This window comes from Prunus persica, chromosome G8 (assembly GCF_000346465.2).
Source record: "Prunus persica cultivar Lovell chromosome G8, Prunus_persica_NCBIv2, whole genome shotgun sequence".
Taxonomy (NCBI): Eukaryota; Viridiplantae; Streptophyta; class Magnoliopsida; order Rosales; family Rosaceae; genus Prunus; species Prunus persica.
This window is the reverse complement of record NC_034016.1, coordinates 18,879,359-18,900,396: the sequence shown is the minus strand read 5'-3', so window position 1 is coordinate 18,900,396 and position 21,038 is coordinate 18,879,359. Positions and strand designations below refer to the sequence as shown.

At 37.7% G+C, this 21,038-nt stretch overlaps 5 protein-coding genes across 15 annotated transcripts; all 5 read right to left on the bottom strand.

Moving 5' to 3' along the window:
• LOC109950561 lies at nucleotides 757–3,002 on the bottom strand. Of its 3 annotated transcripts, none has more exons than XM_020569730.1 (4): nucleotides 2,889–3,002; nucleotides 2,197–2,302; nucleotides 1,836–1,957; nucleotides 757–1,497 (listed from the first exon to the last, which is right to left on the bottom strand). In XM_020569730.1, the coding sequence occupies exons 2-4, from the start codon at nucleotides 2,237–2,239 to the stop codon at nucleotides 952–954; spliced, it is 711 nt and encodes a 236-aa protein (XP_020425319.1). In that variant the 5' UTR covers nucleotides 2,240–2,302; nucleotides 2,889–3,002; the 3' UTR covers nucleotides 757–951. The 3 variants fall into 3 exon arrangements, with proteins under 3 accessions (XP_020425319.1, XP_020425320.1, XP_020425321.1); XM_020569731.1 differs by having other exon boundaries at nucleotides 2,237–2,302; XM_020569732.1 differs by lacking the exon at nucleotides 2,197–2,302.
• LOC109950560 lies at nucleotides 3,323–7,006 on the bottom strand. 2 transcript variants are annotated; one of them, XM_020569728.1, is made up of 5 exons: nucleotides 6,732–7,006; nucleotides 5,743–5,850; nucleotides 5,308–5,435; nucleotides 4,537–4,701; nucleotides 3,323–4,448 (listed from the first exon to the last, which is right to left on the bottom strand). In XM_020569728.1, the coding sequence occupies exons 2-5, from the start codon at nucleotides 5,783–5,785 to the stop codon at nucleotides 3,570–3,572; spliced, it is 1,215 nt and encodes a 404-aa protein (XP_020425317.1). In that variant the 5' UTR covers nucleotides 5,786–5,850; nucleotides 6,732–7,006; the 3' UTR covers nucleotides 3,323–3,569. The 2 variants fall into 2 exon arrangements, with proteins under 2 accessions (XP_020425317.1, XP_020425318.1); XM_020569729.1 differs by lacking the exon at nucleotides 5,743–5,850.
• Nucleotides 7,177–10,744, bottom strand: LOC109950549. Of its 6 annotated transcripts, none has more exons than XM_020569657.1 (5): nucleotides 10,636–10,744; nucleotides 9,471–9,647; nucleotides 9,100–9,227; nucleotides 8,322–8,486; nucleotides 7,177–8,202 (listed from the first exon to the last, which is right to left on the bottom strand). In XM_020569657.1, exons 3-5 carry the CDS (start codon nucleotides 9,130–9,132, stop codon nucleotides 7,558–7,560), a joined length of 843 nt encoding a protein of 280 aa, XP_020425246.1. In that variant the 5' UTR covers nucleotides 9,133–9,227; nucleotides 9,471–9,647; nucleotides 10,636–10,744; the 3' UTR covers nucleotides 7,177–7,557. The 6 variants fall into 6 exon arrangements, with proteins under 6 accessions (XP_020425246.1, XP_020425243.1, XP_020425245.1 ...); XM_020569654.1 differs by having other exon boundaries at nucleotides 9,540–9,647; XM_020569656.1 differs by having other exon boundaries at nucleotides 9,118–9,227; nucleotides 9,540–9,647.
• LOC109946264 lies at nucleotides 12,716–14,363 on the bottom strand. The gene is made up of 3 exons (XM_020553585.1): nucleotides 14,298–14,363; nucleotides 13,596–13,760; nucleotides 12,716–13,507 (listed from the first exon to the last, which is right to left on the bottom strand). The coding sequence occupies exons 1-3, from the start codon at nucleotides 14,361–14,363 to the stop codon at nucleotides 12,716–12,718; spliced, it is 1,023 nt and encodes a 340-aa protein (XP_020409174.1).
• On the bottom strand, nucleotides 16,545–20,541 carry LOC109946313. Of its 3 annotated transcripts, none has more exons than XM_020553850.1 (5): nucleotides 20,337–20,541; nucleotides 19,185–19,289; nucleotides 18,746–18,866; nucleotides 17,962–18,126; nucleotides 16,545–17,873 (listed from the first exon to the last, which is right to left on the bottom strand). In XM_020553850.1, exon 5 carries the CDS (start codon nucleotides 17,857–17,859, stop codon nucleotides 16,957–16,959), a length of 903 nt encoding a protein of 300 aa, XP_020409439.1. In that variant the 5' UTR covers nucleotides 17,860–17,873; nucleotides 17,962–18,126; nucleotides 18,746–18,866; nucleotides 19,185–19,289; nucleotides 20,337–20,541; the 3' UTR covers nucleotides 16,545–16,956. The 3 variants fall into 3 exon arrangements, with proteins under 3 accessions (XP_020409439.1, XP_020409440.1, XP_020409441.1); XM_020553851.1 differs by having other exon boundaries at nucleotides 17,962–18,088; XM_020553852.1 differs by having other exon boundaries at nucleotides 19,225–19,289.

Genomic DNA, 21,038 nt, shown 5'->3' with positions numbered 1-21,038 from the left:
GTACCTCCGAATTCATCTTTGAGGTTTCGGCCTGGCCTTGGGAATTAGGGTTGTGTTGTTTGGGGATATGTATTAATTTTTGTGGAGATATAAAGTTTAGCGTTTTGCCATCCTCGCTTCCCTTTTTTAATTGGTGTGAATATCCAAAAAGAAACTCTTTTTGATTTTATATTAAAGACAAAAATCACCAAGCCAAACCCAACGAAATTTAATCCAATTGAAAGGGCGAAACCCACCCAAAAAAAAAAGGGAAAGAAACAAAAATTTAACTCAATAAAGATTAGTAACACTATTGGTTTGTGACTGAAAATCACACTCAGGATAATTTGGTAAATTCGGATGTTAATGCATAGAGTTCTTCTTCGTCTAAATATTCCAAACCCAACCAGGGAATTAAAAAAAGGACTAGAATTCATTTATCCAAATGACATTTTTGAGCATTTGTATTTTCTTTCCTAATCTACTTTGCTATAGCGATGTATTATAACCTAATGTACTTTGTTAGTGTTTTGACAAAAATTTGTTGATTACCTATTTATTCAAGGGAGAAGAGGTCCAGAGTCGAACTCTTGTAGATATGTGAATAAATATTCTTGTCACGGAAGCTTAATAAGCCCCTATGCTGTATGCCCATAGCTTTAGAGAGATGTAGGAAAATTTACCCGTTTTAAGTTCTTTAAATTGTCATACTTAACCATTATGAGATTTTTGAAAAAGAAAAAGCATGATAAAATGAATAACTATCTGCAGACTGCATGTGATAAGTAGTAGTTAATTTCATAATTTGTACTGATAATACTTGAGTTGTATATGTGCAATCCCACAGGGCTTTGCTTGACGAGGGTGGGTTGGATATATACCCAAGAAAAACTCCCCAAAATATGTTTACTTTCCTCTCTATTTCTGTTAATCTAAACTAGCCTTTAGTTATCAGTCAATCTCTCTGTCTTCTCAGTCTGTTGGAGCCGCAGAATCCTCCACAACACCGGCTGAAGCGACGCTTCTGAGATCCTCACACAGCTTCTCAACCTTTTGCAAAATCTCCCTCAGCTGCATTTGGTTAGGCTCACCCATCACCAACTCTATTTGATGGCTGAGCTCTACATTCCCGCACAGCTTCTCAACCATTTGCATAAGTAATTTGTCAAACTCAAGCATCTCCAAGTCTGCTTGCTGCTTCTCAAGTTCAACCTTTGCAGTATCCAGCTCACCAGTTTGCTGTGTGTTCTCCTCCTTTAGCTTGCTGACCATGGTTTGCAAGTTCTCTATCCTCTTGTCAAGCTGAAGGGTGTAAGATTCTTGGTCTTTTACTTGGCTTTGCAAGGGTATAACTTGGTTGCTTTGAGATATATAAGCCCCCAGAGAACTCCCATCAATCTCAAAGCGCCGCCAAGGTATACGAGAGTGTCCTGACTCACTTCCCACATTTGCAAAAGCAGGCAAAGCCAGCACTGCATCGGTGAAAACCTTCGCGGAAGACCCTATAGCAGTCGCATTCTGGAAATTATACAGTTGGAATATACACATCTTTTAGTTATAAGACAAAGGAATCTAGAACTCAAGACATATTAATCAAGCATTGAATCACATGCCTTGAATTTTACAAGACATTTATACACCAGAATATAAATCACATCAAAGTTTCCTTATTTAAGGTTTCTAAGTCATTGTCATAGAAGTGTTCTTAAAATATAAATAAGAACTCTTGATCTTGAAGTGTTATCATCCTACATCAAATCAGTGCCTTAACATGTTAGTAAAACCTTCAAAGAAAGCAGAGGTACATCTGATGCAAGTGATGGAATAATATGGACTGTTTGGTAATCCATTCTTACCCTCTCTGGCTGATTTACATCATTTGAACCATTTGAACGCATCCGATGCACACTCTTTGGTTTTGCATGGCTAGAAGTCAGGGCAGTTCTGATGTCACAAAACCTAGGAAGTGATGTTCTTCCTGCAAAGACTTATAATTTGGTGACCATTTTCATTTAAGAATAAACAGATTTAAATCAGATTCTTAGTCACCAAAACATAAAATTCATCTCAAAGCGTTGAAAAGTTATAATTGCCCAACTTAAAACTCGGATGAGGACGCATGCCAAAAATTCTAAGAACAGTGCAACAGTACAGGTGTATGCAACAAGTTAAGGCAATTAGTCATATCTTGTATATCACATTTCAACAAATTTTTACCAGCGCATAGTCTGAAGTGTGTGTGTCTTCTTAAGCTCACCATTGTTGATTGCAAACTCGATGCAGAGAGCTTACTTGGTGGCCTTGCTGATCTATCTCGTTATTCCTTTGATAAAACAAGGAGATTAATTACACATGTTTATTAGCGCAACAACTCAAATTAATAATACTAATGTCTATTATTATGAGCAGGATAAAGACAATGTTGTTGGTGCTTACAACAAAAGCTAAAACAGTCCAAAGGGAAACAGAACACAGAGAAAACAGTAGGCGCAAGCAAAATTCTTCTTTAAATGACTTGAACATGAATATCTCTCACCTTGGAAAATGGGTTTACTATCTTCGTTCATACAAAAATGGGATTTGAATTAAACGAACCAAGAAAAGCACCTCGATTTATAAAAATCCTAAATTCCTGACCTTGGAAAGTTCAGTCAACCCCACCGAACGTACCAGCTCTCTTGCAGGGAGCTATTGGTAAAACACTAAAAGCAAAATCCAGTACACAAAATCAAGAGAAACACACTAAGCCAACAACAAAGAAGAACCCTTCTGTGCCTTAAAGCTAAAAAATGCAAAATACCCATGAGTCCATGACTGGAAACTCAGTGAACAAGCCATGAATCAGCAGCCCCATTAATAAAAAAAACACAAGAAGCCATTGGGAAGATAAAGTACACGTTTTTTTGTACCTGAGCACCGGAGGCAGAGAATCAGTGGCAGTTCTTAAAACCCTTGAGAAATGTAAAGGCAAAGGCAAAGAGATTGTTATCAAGGAAAGGTGAAAAGAGACTAGATGTGTACTATGTCTGTCTCGCATGCATTTACCACATTTTCGTTCTGTTTCCCATTTTGTGTCTACTTTGATGTTGTAGGAGATTACGGTCAGCAAGCTCAATACGGTGGCGTTTTAAAATACAAACAAAATAAATAAATAAAACATTAATCAAACACTAAAGTTTTGACTACGATCTTATTTTTAAAATGTTTGATTAATTAAGAGTTCTGATCTACACCGTCTAATCGGTGACAAAATGTGGGAAATGAATATAAGTTCTTCAATATCCACAAACAAGCTTAAAATATAACTATAAACATGAAAAGTTAAAGATGACATAGTTCTGTGTTGAAAGAGGTTTGATGTTAATGATTGGAATCATTGATATGATAATACTGCAGTTGGTATCTGTGCAGATCCCACTATTAGTGTAATAAAAAAGGGCTTTGCTAGTTGACCATACAAAAAGGGTTACCGTTAGTTAGATAGGCCAAGAAAACAGAGAGTTTACAAAATATGTATTTTCTTAACCACCCCCTATCTTCATTCTGCAATGCATCATCGGATTCCTCTCCATCCATGTCCGTTTGGGTCTTCAGCTTCCTCCGGGGCCTTTTAGGGAGACCATTCCATGATCTGGGGGCTTCCTGCCACTAGCAGTTACTTGACTTCCAGTATCAACAAGGTGTCTTCTTCTGTAGATGGTGGAGACTTCTTCTGTGGCTACAAAGGCCGCTGGACATGCCTGGCAGCGGAGAAGGTGATTTACATGAACCCTGCTAAACTTATAACGAACGTTGCAGCAATGGCACCTTGTCCAGAAAGTCGAAGGATGCTGGGCCTCCACTTCTCCATCAACGTTTTTGGCCTCATTCACCTGCTTGCTAACATCTTTGTTTAGCTCCAGCGTTGGCATGATCCCACCTTCCTTCTGGTTTTGGTTTTGGAAGTCCTCTACCAGCTCTAACTCAGTGGTCAGAGCAATCCTTTTTTTCACACGCTCTTCCTTCTCTATTTCCCCAAGGATCCTATCCATTTCGCATTCCTGCTGAACTTTCTTCACTTCAACCTCAGCCTGCTTGTAGAGCTTCCTGGTCCGAGTGAGGGCACCAGTCAGCTTTTCGATACGTGTTCTGGCCACGTCAAGACTTTGAGTATCCTTGGCAAGGTTGGAGTTAGCTTCCACAAGCTGCCTCAGAACCTCTTCCAAACGAGTGGACTTCTCCTGATGCAACGCCAACTGCTGCTTCCATTTCCTCTCGCAGAACGCAGCCTTTTGCCTCTGCTGATCAACATCATTTTGCAGGCCATTCAGCTTAGACTTGTATTCTTGGACCTGATGCTTCATTATCTCCTCAACATTTCTAACTTTTTCCTCCAGCTCTGCAACACGAGCTCTGGCTTCATCGCGCTCCCTGGAGGCTAAGGAAGACTCTCCATTTTCCCTTAGCCACATGGCAAAGTGGAGGCAGGCCTGAAATAATCGACATAGTAGCAAAATTAAATTATTCAGATCAACACAGAAATGTTAAGGCAATGAAATCTTGAGGACAATCACTTACAGCAAGGGCATGGTAGGATAAGTTTTGCCTCAAACCACCGTCATCATACTCCTGCATAATCTTGGTATCATCAGGGCCAAGTAAGCCCAGCAAAACTTTCTCTGCAGCAGCTGGCTCTCTCAACATGCTGATAATCTCAGGGGAATCCCTTGTATCAGTCGCATTCTGGAAATAATAGATTTTGGTATAGACACCTCTTATCAGTTATTTTGCACGTTGATACATTGTGTTTTAATCATATCTGAGTACTTCACACAAACTAAACTAGCCACAGAAAACAAGTTGGTTATTCCAAAATAGAGTTTTAGATTTCTTTCTTCTGCTTTGTTTTATTTAATTGGGATGAACTAATTAGGCATAACAACGAATAGAGCCGGAACATGGTGCACTCAAATCTTCTATATCAAGGAACTAGGAACTAAGTGCCATAGTAAAGGAACATAAGCAGTTACTTTCAGAACCAACCATGAAAAAGGTATTCTTTTTCTAATTTTAACCAAAGCACCAGAAGATGAATCATATCCAATTTTTTCCTCATCAAGGTTTTTCAGTTCTTTTCATATAAATGCCCTAAAAAAATTAGTTATACAACTACAAATCTTGAACTGTTTCAGGACAAAATAAGGATTGGAGTTATCATCCTACAGATGATTTTCCTTTGCTTTGGGAACCCTGATGTCTTTAACAAGTAGACAAAACCTTTAAAGAAAAGAGTGATCCATTTGATGCATATGATACAATAATATGGACTGATTGGAAATCCATTCTTACCCCATCTGGGAGATTTACATAATTTGAAGGCATTGGATGCACACTATCAGGTTCTGTTTGGGTAGAATTTTGAGGAGCAGTTCCCTTGTCACAAAACCTTAGCAGTGGAGCTAGAACAGAACTTCTCTCTGCAAACAACTACGATTTGGTGAATATACTTAAGAATAAAAATTCAATCAGATTCTTATTCACCAAAATTGAAAATTTATCTCAAGTCACTGACAGGTGAGTTACACAGCAGAAAACTCGTATGAATAAGCTTGCTAAACATTAAGTTACATAGCTTAAACCATAAACATCAACCTAGTGTATTAAGCATCAGAAAACTCCTGTCGGTGATTAAGAATCATTGAGAGGTGATTTATACAGCTTAAAACTAATATGAATAGGCCCACACTTATTCATATGTGATATAGCACATTTCGGAACTTTTACCGGCATGTAGTCTCAAGCGTTTGCTTCTTCTTACGCTTACCATGGCTGATTCAATATTATGGATGAAGAGAGCTCACTTGGCGGCCTTCCTCATAAATCATGTTATTCCTTGGATAAACAAGTAGACCAATTATAATGATACAAATACATATTTTCAAGTGGGAACGACTTAACAATATTAGCACAACTCAGACTAATTATACTAATGTCTATTAGGGCAGGGCAGGCTAAGACCACCAATTAGTCACATGATCAAAAGGTGTATTCTGTTTCAATTGGTACCACAAAATATTAACCCAATCCCAATAAGAGCCATAAGAAATTGGCAATTAGAGATGGTTTATGACTTATGATTATGAGAAGCTGCTTTGCTAACTACCTCAGAACTCTGATAACAGCAGGAATATATTAACGGAAAAAAGAAAATAAGGAAACTAAAACAAGTAACTTCACCAAATAGTAGCTTAAAAACCTTGCTTGTGTGATTGAAGCGACTAAGGAAACAGAACACAGCGAAAACATTAGGCGTAAGCAAAACCTTCTTTAAATGACTTCAACATGATTCTCTCACTTGGGCTTATTATCTTCGTTCATACAAAAATGGGATTTGAATTAAAGGAACCCAAGAAAAGCACTTCGATTGATAAAAATCCTAAATTTCTGACCTTGGAAAGTTCAGTCAACCCCACCAACGTACCAGCTCTCTTGCAGGGAGTTACTGGTAAATGGTAAAATACTAAAAGCAAAACCCAGTACGCAAAATTTAAAAAACAGTCTTCGACAAGCCAGAGCACAGAATCAAGAGAAACCCACCAAGCCAACAACAAAGAAGAACTCTTCTGTGACTTAAAGCTAAAAAATGCAAAACACCCATGACCGGAAACTCAGTCAACAAGCCATGAATCAACAGCCCATTAAGAACAAAAGACACAAGAAGCCACTGGGAAGAGAAAGTACTCTTTTTTTTTTTTTTTTTTTTTTTTTGGTACCTGAGCACCGGAGGCAGAGAATCAGAGGCAGTTCTTAAAACCCTTGAGAAAGGCAAATGCAAAGGCAGAGGGAAAGGCAAAGAGATTGTGATTCAGGAGGTTAGCAAGCAATTGTGTACTATGTCTCGCATGCATTTACCACCTTTTCTTTGTATTTCCCATTTTGTGTGTATTTCCTATATTGTGTGTCATTGCTTTGCGATTGTAGGAGGTTACGGCAGACTCGGAACAAGGCATGGACGTTGTTGTCTTAAAAACACCCACAAAATAGATAAATGAACCATTAATAAAAGCAATTAAAGTTTTGAAAGTTTTGATTAAGATACCATTTTTTTTAAAATGTTTGATGAAGAGTTTTGATCTAAACCGTTAAATCGGTGACAACATGTGGGAAATAAGTACTTCAATATCCACAAACAAGCTTGAAATATAACTCTAAACATGAACAAATAAAGATGGCATTTTTTTGTGTTAAAATATTACTCTAAACATGATCATTGATATATATTTGATAATAATGTAGTTGTATATGTGCAGATCCCACTATTAGCGTAATCAAAAAGGGCTTTGCTGGTTGATTATATATTTGATAATAATGTAGTTGTATCTCTCTCTCTCTCTCTCTCTCTCTCTCTCTCTCTCTCTCTCTCTCTCTCTCTCAATGAGAGAGCACCCTGAGTCTCGACTTCTTCATCCTCCAGCTGCAGGTGGTGGTGACAATTCTATAGCCAGAGAAACCGGTTGACAAGTTGGGCAGGAGAAACGAGCACCATCAACCCTGTAACACTCATAATGAATTTTACAGTGATTGCAAAAGGCTCAGAAACTAGTCAACGTCCACCAGTTCATCAATGTCTTCAGCTTCTTCCACTTGCTTGCTAACATCTTTGTTTAGCTCCGGTGTTGGCATGATCCCACCTTCCATCTTCTGGTTTTGGTTTTGGAAGCCCTCTACCAGCTCTAGCTCGGTGGTCAGAGCAATCCTTTTTTTCCCACGCTCTTCCTTCTCTATTTCCCCAAGGATCCTATCCATTTCGCAGTCCTGCTGAACCTTCTTCACTTCAACCTCAGCCTGCTCGTAGAGCTTCCTGCTCCGAGTGAGGGCACTAGTCAGCTTTTCGATACGCGTTCTTGCCATGTCATGACTTTGAGTGACCTTGGCAAGGTCGGAGTTAGCTTCCTCAAGCTGCTTCAAAACCTCTTCCAAACGAGTGGCCTTCTCTTGATGCAACGCCTCCTGCTCCTTCCATTTCCTCTTGCAGAACTCAGCCTTCGGCCTCAGCTGATCAACATTATTTTGCAGGCCATTTAGCTTAGACTCATATTCTTGGACCAGATGCCTCAGAATCTCCTCAACATGTCTAACTCTTTCCTCCAGCCCTGCAACACGAGCTCTGGCTTCATTGCGCTCCCTAGAGGCTAAGGAAGACTCTCCATTTTCCTTTAGCCACATGGCAAAGTGAAGGCAGGCCTGAAATAATTGACATAGTAGCAATATTAAATTATTCAGAACAACACAGTAGCAAAATTAAATTATTCAGATCAACACAGAAATGGGAAGGCAATGAAATCTTGAGGGCAATCACTTACACCAAGGGCATGGTGGGCCAAGTTTTGCCTCAAACCACCGTCATCATACTCCTGCATAATCCTGGTATCATCAGGGCCAAGTAAGCCCAGCAAAACTCTCTCTGCAGCAGCTGGCTCTCTCAACATACTGATAATCTCAGGGGAAGCCCTCGTACGAGTTGCATTCTAACAGATTTTGGCATTTACACCTCTTAGTAGTTATTTTATATATTGGTACATTGTGATTTGATCATATCAGAGTATTTCACACAAAGTAAACTAGCCACAGAAAGCAAGTTGGTTCTTCCAAATAAGGAGTTTTAGATTTCTTTCTTCAGTTTTGTTTTAATTAATTTGGATGAACTAATTAGGCATAGCAAAGAATAGAGCAGGAACATGCTGCTCTCTAACCTTCCATATCAAGGAACTAGGAACTAAGCACCACAGTACAGGAGCAAGAGCAGTTACTTTCAGAACCAACCATGACTAAGAAACAAAAAGGTATTCTTTTTTAATTTTGGCCAAAGCACCAGAAGATGAATCATATCAAATTTTTTCGTCATCAAGGTTTTTAAGTTATTTTCGTATAAGTGCTCTACAAAATTAGTTATGTAACTACAAATCTTGAAATGTTTCAGGAAAAAATCAGGATGGGAGTTATCATCCTACAGATGATTTTCTTTAACTTTAGGAACCCTCACAAGTGTCTTTAACAAGTAGAGAAAACCTATAAAGAAAAGAGTGGTCTATACGATGCATGTGATACAATAACATGGACTGATTGGTAATCCATTCTTACCCCCTCTGGCAGACTTACATCATTTGAAGGCATTGGATGCACACTATCTGGTTTTGTTTGGGTAGAATTTTGAGGAGCAGTTCCCTTGTCACAAAACCTTGGCAATGGTGCTAGAACAGAACTTCTCTCTGCAAAGACCAACAATTTGGTGAATCTACTTAAGAATAAAAAATAACCTATTTAATCAGATTTTTATTCACCAAAATTAAAAAAAATACTCGCTGACATGTGAGTTATACAGCAGAAAACTCCTATGAATAAGCATGCTAAGCACTAAGTTACACAGCTTAAAGCATAAACAAGAACCTAGTGTATCAAGCATCATAAAACTACTGTCAGTGATTAGGAACCTATTGAGAGGTCATTTATACAGCTTAAGATTAGTATGAATAGGCCCAAACTTATTCATATGTGATATAGCACATTTCAGCAACTTTTACCGGCGCGTAGTCTCAAGCGTTTGCTTCTTCTTATGCTCACCATGGCTGATTCCATATTATGGATGTAGAGAGCTCACTTGATGACCTTCCTCATGAATTACGTTATTCCTTGGATAAACAAGCAGACGAATTATACTGATGCAAACATATATAGATTTGAGTTTCAAGTGGGAACAAGTCATTGAAGGATTATACAGGTTTGCAGAACAATTTAAGTACTCTAATCTACAAACACTAGACATATAAATATGAACAAGGAACAGAATGCAAGTAGCTATAGAAAGAGCATTAAAGGAATGAATTTCGGAGGAACATGTTGTGTTTACCATTCAGAAACTAAGTTCATAAGTATTATTCTGAAAGTTATAGGCTCGTCAGATGAAACTAGTATTTATAGTGAGCAGGAAAAAAAAAGCTACCAACTAGCTACATTATCTAAAAGTGCATTTCAACTTCACTTGGTCACCCCAAAAGTAATCTAAAATGAAATCTACAAGGAACTGGAAATTGAAATATGCATAGTTGTGAGAAGCTAGGATGCAAATACATGTAGCTAAGTGACTCAGAACTTTAACAAAAGCAGAAAGACATTATTTAAAAATAAGGAAAAAAATTAACAATAACTTCCCCAGATAGTTACTTGAAACCCTTTTGTGCCTTTGATTAAAGTGACTAGAGAAACAACGGTTTTGATGGTTATACAATCTAAAACTGGCCCCAAATGGAATGGCTGTAACAAGAAATTGGATATAAGCAAACCAAAATCAACCCATCATGTAAAAATGGGAATAAAATTGAAAGAATCCTTTTTTTATATAAAAAAAAGCACCTGTATAGTTAAAAAAATTCCTAATGTCTGACCTTTGAAAGCTAGGTCAACCCCACCTACCCACCACAGCCAAAATATAAAACAAGACTCTCACATATGGCAGATTCAATGCAGAAATGTAGAGCCCTTTTGTGCCTTGGAGCTCATAAACCCAAAAATGCCCGTCACCAGAAACTCAGTAAACAAGCTAAGAGTGGTCCCCATCCACCAAGCAAATGACTTTAAAAAAGAAAAGCCACTGGAAAGAGAAAGTCATTTCCTTTGTACCTGAGGAGGCTGGGGAAGGTGGAGGTCGGTTGTAGAAGGCGTAGAGAACGCGGCGAGTCAGAGTGACTCACTGTCACTGAGTTGGTGAAAGTAAAACCCTGGAAAAGAGCAAATGCGCTTGGGGTGAGTAAAAGAAATAGAAGATTATATATATTTTGTCTCACGCATGTACCTGCCACGCCAAAAACAACATTAACTGCCACGACGGTGGGGTAGAGACTAAAATATTTTGGGACGGAATCTGACGGGTGAGATTAAACGTGTGTGGAAGTTTTTGCGGTGGGATTGAATTCAGAAGTCATTTTCTTACTTCTTGTTCTATATTGTTGACCAATTACTTAATTACTTAATATCATTTATTTTTTTTATTTAATTCATTTAATATTATTGATTACTTTATTATTCATTATAATTACTTACATTACTCAATATTCCCTTCAAATTGTTACTTCATTACTTAAATCTCTATAATCATTTTCTTTACTTTCTATTTAATTCTTCATTGGACAACTTTATTTACGTTCTTAATTAATTTTCAATCTTCACTATTATTTTTTACGCATGGTAAAATGCCTAATTTTCATGACAAATTAAGTTGGTTTACATATTTAATTATTTTTTAATTTTTGATAAATAATAAATATAAGAACATATGACATGTCCGGTGAATAACGTGAAATAAGGTTACTTATGTATCTTATTATGTAATTTATGAAGTGTCAAATACTGTAGTAAAAAAAGATAAATAATTTACTAGAGAGTGTTTAATTTTCTTTCATTAATTACTCTAGATTTTCTAAGTCACACAATGCATTTCCTTCTAATTTTTTGTGTCAAAATAATAGATGATTGACTAAATAAATTTCTTCTAAAATTTCATTATATTTATTACAATTTCTTAATTTTCATCCAATTTTTATCAATATTAATATTTTTTCAATTTTATTAATATTTTCATATTTTTAAATTATCGATATTTTCAAAACCCTCTGTATTTAACACCTTGGTTGTTGTAGCCAAGCAGAATCTGCTTTTATAGACCCGAGGAAAGAGCAACGACGGGATTGATGCAGGCCGCAGGGTGAGATTTGGTGATGAAGTGGATGATGCGGAGCGACATACACTAGTGGGGCCCTCCAGAGCGGCTCAGCTTCGTGTTCAACAATGAGGTCTGATGTGTTAGCCGATCATTGCTTGCTTCTACTAATTCATCAATTACAGAGAGCAACTTTTCAGTCTTAAGCATTTTATAAAGTTATCCACTTGTCACCTAATTGATCTATACAGCTTATTAAATTCCACTTGTCATCATCAATTACCAACACCTCATCTTGTATCCAAGCTAAACAGTGACATGGACTGATTGGTAATCCATTCTTACCCCCTCCGGCAGATTCACATCATTTGAGGGCATTGAATGAATTTTGAGGAGCAGTTCCGTTGTCACAAAACCTTGGCATTGAAGCTAGAACAGAACCTCTCTCTGCAAAGACTTACAATTTGGTGAATATACTTGAGAATAAAAAAGAACCTGTTCAATCAGATTCTTATTCACCAAAATTGAAAATTTGTCTCAACTCACCGACAGGTGAGTTACACAGCAGAAAACACCTATGAATGCATGCTAAACATTAAGTTACATAGATTAAACCATAAACAACAACATAGTGTATTAAGCATCAGAAAACTCATGTCACTGATTAAGAATCATTGAGAGGTGATTTATACAGCTTAAAACTAATTGGTGCCAACATTCGTGAAGTGAACATAAGTACTTAAATATCCACAAACAAGATTGAAATATATCTGAACATGAAAATTTAAAGGTGACATTTTTGTGTTGAAAGAGATTTGATGTAAATCATTGATATATATTTGATAATACCGTAGTTGATTAGTGTAATAAAAAAGGGCTGCTAGTTGACCATACAAAAAGGGTTTTTGGTAGGAGAGGGTTACCGTTAGTTAGATAGGCCAAGAAAACAAAACGTTTACAAAATATGTATTTTCTTAACAACCCCCCCTCTCTTCATCCTGCATTGCATCGACGGATCCCTCTCCATCCATCCCGTCCGGGTCTTCAGCTCCCTTCGGGGTCTTTTAGGGAGACCACTCCAAGATATGGGGGCTTGCCGCCACTAGCAGTTCCTTGACTTTCAGTATCAACATGTTGCTGGTGAGAAGAGTTACTGGATGACTCAACAAGTGCGGATGGTGACATGATGTAGACTTCTTTAGACACAAAGTTGGTTTGACATTGTTGGCAGCGGAGAAGACGATCTACATAAACCCTACTATACAGAAAATGCACATTGCATCTATAGCACTTTGTCCAGAAAGTTGAAGGACGCTGGGCCCCCACTTCTCCATCAACGTCTTTGGCCTCTTTCTTCGCACGCTCTTCCTTCTCTATTTCCCCAAGGATCCTATCCATTTCGCAGTCTTGCTGAACCTTCTTCACTTCAACCTCAGCCTGCTCGTAGAGCTTCCTGCTCCGAGTGAGGGCACCAGTCAGATTTTTGATACGTGTTCTGGCCACGTCATGACTTTGAGTGACCTTGGCAAGCTCAGAGATAGCTTCCTCACGCAGCCTCAAAACCTCTACCATAAGAGTGTCCTTCTCCTGATGCAAGGCTTCCTGCTCCTTCCAATTCCTCTCGTACAACTCAGCCTTCTGACTCAGCTGATCAACATCATTTTGCAGACCATTCAGCTTAGACTCATACTCTTGGACCTGATGCCTCAGAATCTCCTCAACATTCCTAACATTTTCCTCCAGCTCTGCAACACGAGCTCTGGCTTCATCGCGCTCCCTGGAGGCTAAGGAAGACTCTCCATTTTCCCTTAGCCACATGGCAAAGTGGAGGCAGGCCTGAAATAATCGACATAGTAGCAAAATTAAATTATTCAGATCAACACAGAAATGGTAAGGCAATGAAATCTTGAGGACAATCACTTACAGCAAGGGCATGGTGGGATAAGTTTTGCCTCAAACCACCGTCATCGTACTCCTGCATAATCCTGGTATCATCAGGGCCAAGTAAGCCCAGCAAAACTCTCTCTGCTGCAGCTGGCTCTCTCAACACACTGATAATCTCAGAGGAAGCCCTTGTATGAGCCGCATTCTGGAAATAATATATTTTGGCATATAAACCTCTTAGTAATTATTTTACACATCAATACATTGTGTTTTGATCATATCTGAGTACTTCACACAAACTAAACTGGCCAGAGAAAACAAGTTGGTTCTTCCAAAATAGAGTCTTAGATTCTTTCTTCGGCTTTGTTTTAATCAATTCAGGTGATAATTAGGCATAACAAGAATAGAGCAGGAACATGCTGCTCTTTAACCTTCTATATCAAGGAACTAGGAGGTGCGACAGTACAGAAACATAAGCAGTTACTTTCAGAATCAACCATGACAAAGAAACAAAAAGGTATTCTTTTCTAATTTTAACCAAAGCACCAGAAGCTGAATCATATCAAATGTTTTCTTCATCAAAGTTTTTTGGTTATTTTTGTTTAAGTGCTCTAAAAAAGAGTTATATAACTACACATCTTGAACTGTTTCTGGGCAAAATCAGGATGGGAGTTCGCATCCTACATATGATTTTCTTTAACTTCAGGAGCCCTGACAAGTGTCTTTAACAAGTAGACAAAACCTTTAAAGAAAAGAATGGTCCATCTGATGCATGTGAAACAATAACATGGACTGATTGGTAATCCATTCTTACCCCCTCCGGCAGATTCACATCATTTGAAGGCATTGAATGCACACTATCTGGTTTTGTTTGGGCAGAATTTTGAGGAGCAGTTCCCTTGTCACAAAACCTTGGCAGTGGAGCTAGAACAGAACTTCTCTCTGCAAAGACGTACAATTTGGTGAATATACTTAAGAATAAAAAAGAACCTATTCAATCAGATTCTTATTCACAAAAATTGAAAATTTATCTCAACCACCGACAGGTGAGTTACACAGCAGAAAACTCATATGGATAAGCATGCTAAACACTATGTTACACAGCTTAAAGCATAAACAAGAACCTAGTGTATTAAGCATCAGATTACTCCTGTCAGTGATTAAGACCTATTGAGAGGTGATTTATACAGATTAAAACTAGTACGAATAGGCCCAAACTTATTCATATGGGATATAGCACATTTCGACCACTTTTACCGGTGCATAGTCTCATGCGTTTGCTTCTTCTTAAGCTCACCATGGCTGATTCAATATTATGAGTGCAAAGAGCTCATTTGGTGGCCTTCCTCATGAATCACGTTATTCCTTGTATAAACAAGCAGACTAATTAATATACTGATGGAATATATACAGATTTGAGTTTCAAGTAGGAAAAGGTCACTGAAGGACAATACAAGTTTTTCAGAACAATTTAAAGTACTATAATCTACAAACACTAGAGATATAAATATGAACAAAGAAATCAAAAACAGAATGCATGTGCCTATAGAAAGAGCATTAAAGGACAATGAATTTCAGAGGAAGAGGTTGTGTTTACCATTCAGCGACTAATTAATATACTGATGGAATATATACAGATTTGAGTTTCAAGTAGGAAAAGGTCACTGAAGGACAATACAAGTTTTTCAGAACAATTTAAAGTACTATAATCTACAAACACTAGAGATATAAATATGAACAAAGAAATCAAAAACAGAATGCATGTGCCTATAGAAAGAGCATTAAAGGACAATGAATTTCAGAGGAAGAGGTTGTGTTTACCATTCAGCGACTAAGTTCATAAGTATTATTCTGAAGGTTAAATGCTCGTCAGATGAAAGTAGTAATCTCAAAAAGCTACCAACTAGCTACATTATCTAAAAGCGTAATTCAACTTTTCAATTGGTAACACCAAAAGTAATCTTAAAAAAAAATCTATAAGGAACTGGAAATTGAAGTATGTATTGTGAGAAGCTAGGATGCAACTACATGTAGTTAAGTGACTCAGAACTTTCACACAGCAGAAAGACATTATTTAAAAATAAGGGAAAATACTTGAAACCCTTTTGTGGCTTTGATTAAAGTGACTAGAGAAACAATGACTTGATGGTTATACAGTCTAAAATTGGCCCCAAATGGGTTGTAACCCATCATGTACACGGGGACAATAAATTTCGGTCATTTTGAAGTTGGATATAAGCAAACCAAAATCAACCCATCATGTAAAAATGGGAATAAAATTAAAAGAATCCATCTTTTTTTATTAAAATAATAATAATAAATAAAGCATCTGCATAATTTTTTTAAAAAAATGTCTGACCTTGGAAAGCTAGGTCAACCCCCCCACCCCACCATAGCCAAAATATAAAAACAAGAATCTCACAAATGGCAGATTCAATGCAGAAATGAAGAGCCCTTTTGTGCCTTGGAGCTCATTAACCCAAAAATTCCCATGAACAGAAACTCCAGTAAACAAGCTAACAGTGGTCCCCATCCATCAAGCAAAAGACTTTTTTTTTTTTTTTTTTGGGTCTGAATCAAGCAAAAGACTTTAAGAAAAGAAAAGCCATTGGAAAGAGAAAGTCATTTCCTTTGTACCTGAGGCGGAGGCAAAGAAGGTGGTGATCGGTTGTGGAAGGCGTAGAGAATGCGGCGAGTCAGAGTGACTCAGTGAGTTGGTAAAAGTAAAACCCCTGGAAAAAGGCAAATGAGCTTGCTTGGGGCGAGCAAGGGAAATAGAATATTATTGTCTCATGTATCTACCACCTTTTTTTCTTTTCATTTTCCTCATTTTCCATCTTGTGTGTCAGTGTTTTGCAGATTTTTTTTTCTCGGAGATTGGTCTCGGTCGGAAAACCCACGCCAAAAAAGAAATGCCACGACGGTGGGTTAAAGAGACTTAATATTTCTCAATACACCCAATTTTAAATATGAAATCTGTTCACAGATCGATGTATTTCGGATGAATTCATTAGTCACAATAACTCTAAACACGTAGAAAAGTTAAAGTTATTTCTAAAAAAAACATGAAAACTTGAAGACGGCATATTTTTGTGTTGACAGATATTTGATAATGCTGTAGTTGTATTTGTGTAGATCCCGCTATTAGTGTAATAAAAAAGGGGTTTGCTAGTTGACCATACAAAAAGGGCTTTGCTAGGAGAGCGTTGCCGTTAGATAGGCCAAGAAAACAAAAAAGTTTCCGAAATAGGTAACCCTCCCTCCCTCCCTCCTCTTCTCCCTCTCCCTCTCTCTTTTTTGCTCATTCTAAACCAACTCAAAGATAAAGCACCCGGAGCCTCCGCTTCTTCATCCTGGAATGCATCATCGGATCCCTCTCCATCCAGGTCTCTGCCGGTTTTTCAGCTTCCTCCAAGGTCTTTTGGGGAGACCGATCCAGGATATGGGGGCTTACCACAAGCAGTTACTTGACTTCCCGTATCAACAAGGTGTCTTGAACTCCTATGTTGCTGGTCAGAAGAGTTACTGGATGACTTAACAATTGGAGGTGGTCGACAATTTTCTAAAGCCAGAAAACCTGCTCGACATCTACTGCAGCGGAGATGGCAATTTACATAAACCCTGCCATACTCATATTGATATTTGCAGCTACTGCAAACTGTCCAGAACGTCGAAGGATTATGGGCCTTCACTTCTCCATTGACGTCTTTGGCCTCTATGACCTGCTTACTAACATCTTTGTTTAGCTCCAGCGTTGGGATGACCCCACCTTCCTTCTTCTGGTTCGGGTTTTGGAAGTCCTCATTCAGCTTGATCTCGGTGGTCAGAGCAATCCTTTTTTCGGCACGCTGTTCCTTCTCTATTTCCCCAAGGATCCTATCCATTTCACAATCCTGCTGAAACTTCTTCACTTCAACCTCAGCCTGATCGTAGAGCTTCATGTTCAGAGTGAGGGCACCAGTCAGCTTTTCGATCTGTGTTCTGGCCATGTCATGACTTTGAGTGACCTTGGCAAGGTTGGAGTTAGCTTCCTCAAGCTGCCTCAAAACCTCTTCCAAACAAGTGGCCTTCTCCTGATGCAAGGCCTCCTGCTCCTTCCATTTCCTCTCGCAGAAATCAGCCTTCTGCCTCAGCTGATCAACATTATTTTGCAGGCCATTCAGCTTAGACCCATAATCTTGGACCTGATGCCTCAGAATCTCCTCAACATATCTAAATCTTTCCTCCAGCTCTGCAACATGAGCTCTGGCTTCATTCCCCTCCCTGGAGGCTAAGGAAGACTCTCCATTCTCCCTTAGCCACATGGCAAAGTGGAGGCCTGAAATAATCGACATAGTAGCAAAATTAAATTATTCAGATCAACACAGAAATGGTAAGGCAATGAAATCTTGAGGACAATCACTTACAGCAAGGGCATGGTGGGATAAGTTTTGACTCAAACCACCGTCATTGTACTCCTGCATAATCCTGGTATCATCAGGGCCAAGTAAGCCCAGCAAAACTCTCTCTGCTGCAGTTGGCTCTCTCAACACACTGATAATCTCAGAGGAAGCCATTGTATGAGTCGCATTCTGGAAATAATTTATTTTGGCATATAAACCTCTTAGTAATTATTTTACACATTAATACATTGTGTTTTGATCATATCTGAGTACTTCACATAAAGATAACTAGCCAGAGAAAGCAATTTGGTTCTTCCAAAATAGAGTTTTAGATTTCTTTATTCTGCTTTGTTTTAATTAATTCGGATGAACTAAGTAGGCATAACAAAGAATAGAGCAGGAACATGCTGCTCTCTAACCTTCTATATCATGGAACTAGGAACTAAGAGCCATAGTACAGGAACATAAGCAGTTATTTTCAGAACCAACCATGACAAAGAAACAAAAAGGTATTCTTTTCTAATTTTAGCCAAAACACCAGAAGATGTATCATATCAAATTTTTTTCCTCACCAAAATTTTTCAGTTATTTTCATACAAGTGCTCTAAAAATTTAGTTATAAAACTACAAATCTTGAACTGTTTCTGGACAAAATCAGGATGGGAGTTATCATCCTACAGATGATTTTCTTTAACTTTAGGAACCCTGACAAGTGTCTTTAATCAGTAGACAAAACCTTTAAAGAAAAGAATGGTCCATCTGATGCATGTGACACAATAACATGGACTGATTGGCAATCTATTCTTACCCCTCCGGCAGGTTCACATCATTTGAAGGAATTGACTGCACAGTATCTGGTTTTGTTTGTGTAGAATTTTGAGCAGTTCCCTTGTCACAAAACCTTGGCACTGGAGCTAGAACAGAACTCTCTGCAAAGACGTACAATTTGGTGAATATACTTAAGAATAAAAAAGAACCTATTCAATCAGATTTTTATTCACTAAATTTTTTATAAAAAAATCAACTCGCTGACATGTGAGTTATAAAGCAGGAAACTCCTATTAATAAGCATGCTAAACACTAAGTTACACTGCTTAAAGAATAAACAAGAACCTAGTGTATCAAGCATCAGAAAACTCCTTGTCATTGATTAAGAACCTATTGAGAGGTGATTTATACAGATTAAAATTAGTATGAATAGGCCCAAAGTTATTCATATGTGATATAGCACATTTCAGCACTTTTACCAGCACGTAGTCTCAAGCGTTTGCTTCTTCTTATGCTCACCATGGCTTCAATATTATGGATGTAGAGAGCTCACTTGGTGGCCTTCCTCAAGAATCACGTCATTCCTTGGATAAACAAACAGACTAATTATACTGATGCAAATATATATATAGATTTGAGTTTCAAGTGGTAACAAGTCATTGAAGGATTATACAGTTTTTTCAGAACAATTTAAAGTACTCTAATCTACAAACACTAGACACATAAATATGAACAAGGAAATAAAAACAGAATGCAAGTAGCTATAAAAAGAGCATTAAAGGACGATGAATTTCAGAGGAACAGGTTAGTTTACCCTTCAGCAACTAAGTTCATAAGTATTATTCTGAACGTTAAAGGCTCTTCAGATGAAACTAGTACTTATAGCGAGCAGGATAAAAAAGCTACAACTAGCTACATTATCTAAAAGTGCATTTTAACTTCAAATTGTTTGGTCACGCCAAAAGTAATCTTAAAAAAATCTATAAGGAATTGGAAATTGTAGTGTGTGTATAGTTGTGAGAAACTAGGATGCAAATACATGTAGCTAAGTAACTCAGAAATTTCACAACAGCAGAAAGATATTATTTAAAAATAAGGGAAAAATTAACAATAACTTCCCCAGATAGTTACCTGAAACCCTTTTTGTGCCTTTGATTAAAGTGACTAGAGAAAAAAAATGCTTTGATGGTTATACAATCTAAAATTGGTCCCAAATGGAATGACTGTAACTAGTGCATGGTGACAATAAATTTCAGTCATCTTGAAGTTGGATATAGCAACCCAAAATCAACCCATCGTGTAAAGATGGGAATAAAATTGAAGGAATCCATAATATATATATATATATAAAGCATCTGCATAATTAAAAGATTCCTAATGTCTGCCCTTGGAAATCTAGGTCAACCCCCCCAACCCACCATAGCCCAAAACATAAAAACAAGACTCTCACAAATGGCAGATTCAATGCAGAAATGAAGACCCTTTTGTGCATTTGAGCTCATAAACCCAAAAAATGCCCATGACCAGAAACCCAGTAAACAAGCTACGAGTGGCCCCATCCATGAAGCAAAAGACAAAAACAAAAACAAAAGAAAAAAGCCATTTGAAAGAGAAAGTCATTTCCTTTTTACCTGAGGAGGCGGAGGAAGAGGAAGAGGCGTAGGCAGAGAATGTGGTGGTCGGTTGTGGAAGGCGTAGAGAACGCGGCGAGTCAGAGCGACTCAGTGAGTCGGTGAGAGTAAAACCCCTGGAAAAACGCAAAATAAGCTGACCTGGGGTGAGCCAAGGAAATAGAATATTATATGTATTTTGTCTCTTGTACGTATCTGCCACCTTTTCTCGTTTTCCTCTTTTTCCATTTTGTCTCAGTGTTTTGCAGATTTTTTTGTTCTCGGATATTGTTATTGGTCGGAAAAGTCAGGGAAAAAAAAGAGAGTGATGCTAAAAAGAACTTTAAAATTAAAAGAGTATATTCTATTGTCAAATTATTTATTAATTTATTATAATATAAAATGATAAAATATATATATTAAATTGTGAAATAAATGTAATTTTAATTAGTACACTATAATTTTAATAAGAAAAGACTATGAAATGGCGAAGTCATGAGAGAAACTGGCAGACAAACACTTATCAACCTCCATCGCTTGTCAAGCCTCCTCTTCTCTCCAATAATACCAAACCCGCTTCAAAAACTACCACCATCATCAACTACCCAGGCTCTTCTTGGGTTTAGGGTCTTTTCTTCTTCCTCTTCCTCCACCACTACAACCATTTTTAAGAAACAGAAAGCATCAAATATCCCAATAAAGACTCGAAAGTTTCTTGAGCAG

What these genes read in the sequence shown, in the direction of transcription:
- LOC109950560 (XM_020569728.1), bottom strand. Translation starts at nt 5,785, where the DNA reads ATGGTAAGCGTAAGAAGAAGCAAACGCTTGAGACTACATGCCG. An exon ending in ACGCTTGAGACTACATGCCG is followed by an intron (nt 5,436 to 5,742) that starts GTAAAAGTTCCG and finishes AGTTGTTTGCAG; the next exon opens with AGAGAAGTTCTGTTCTAGCT. An exon ending in TATCCTACCATGCCCTTGCT is followed by an intron (nt 4,449 to 4,536) that starts GTAAGTGATTGT and finishes CGATTATTTCAG; the next exon opens with GCCTGCCTCCACTTTGCCAT.
- LOC109946264 (XM_020553585.1), bottom strand. Translation starts at nt 14,363, where the DNA reads ATGGATTACCAATCAGTCCATGTTATTGTTTCACATGCATCAGATGGA. An exon ending in GACCATTCTTTTCTTTAAAG is followed by an intron (nt 13,761 to 14,297) that starts GTTTTGTCTACT and finishes TATTATTTCCAG; the next exon opens with AATGCGGCTCATACAAGGGC. An exon ending in TATCCCACCATGCCCTTGCT is followed by an intron (nt 13,508 to 13,595) that starts GTAAGTGATTGT and finishes CGATTATTTCAG; the next exon opens with GCCTGCCTCCACTTTGCCAT.
- LOC109946313 (XM_020553850.1), bottom strand. Translation starts at nt 17,859, where the DNA reads ATGTGGCTAAGGGAGAATGGAGAGTCTTCCTTAGCCTCCAGGGAGGGG.
- LOC109950561 (XM_020569730.1), bottom strand. Translation starts at nt 2,239, where the DNA reads ATGGTGAGCTTAAGAAGACACACACACTTCAGACTATGCGCTG. An exon ending in ACACTTCAGACTATGCGCTG is followed by an intron (nt 1,958 to 2,196) that starts GTAAAAATTTGT and finishes AAGTCTTTGCAG; the next exon opens with GAAGAACATCACTTCCTAGG. An exon ending in ATGTAAATCAGCCAGAGAGG is followed by an intron (nt 1,498 to 1,835) that starts GTAAGAATGGAT and finishes TATAATTTCCAG; the next exon opens with AATGCGACTGCTATAGGGTC.
- LOC109950549 (XM_020569654.1), bottom strand. Translation starts at nt 9,594, where the DNA reads ATGGAATCAGCCATGGTGAGCATAAGAAGAAGCAAACGCTTGAGACTA. An exon ending in ACGCTTGAGACTACGCGCCG is followed by an intron (nt 9,228 to 9,539) that starts GTAAAAGTTGCT and finishes TGGTCTTTGCAG; the next exon opens with AGAGAAGTTCTGTTCTAGCA. An exon ending in TGGCCCACCATGCCCTTGGT is followed by an intron (nt 8,203 to 8,321) that starts GTAAGTGATTGC and finishes CAATTATTTCAG; the next exon opens with GCCTGCCTTCACTTTGCCAT.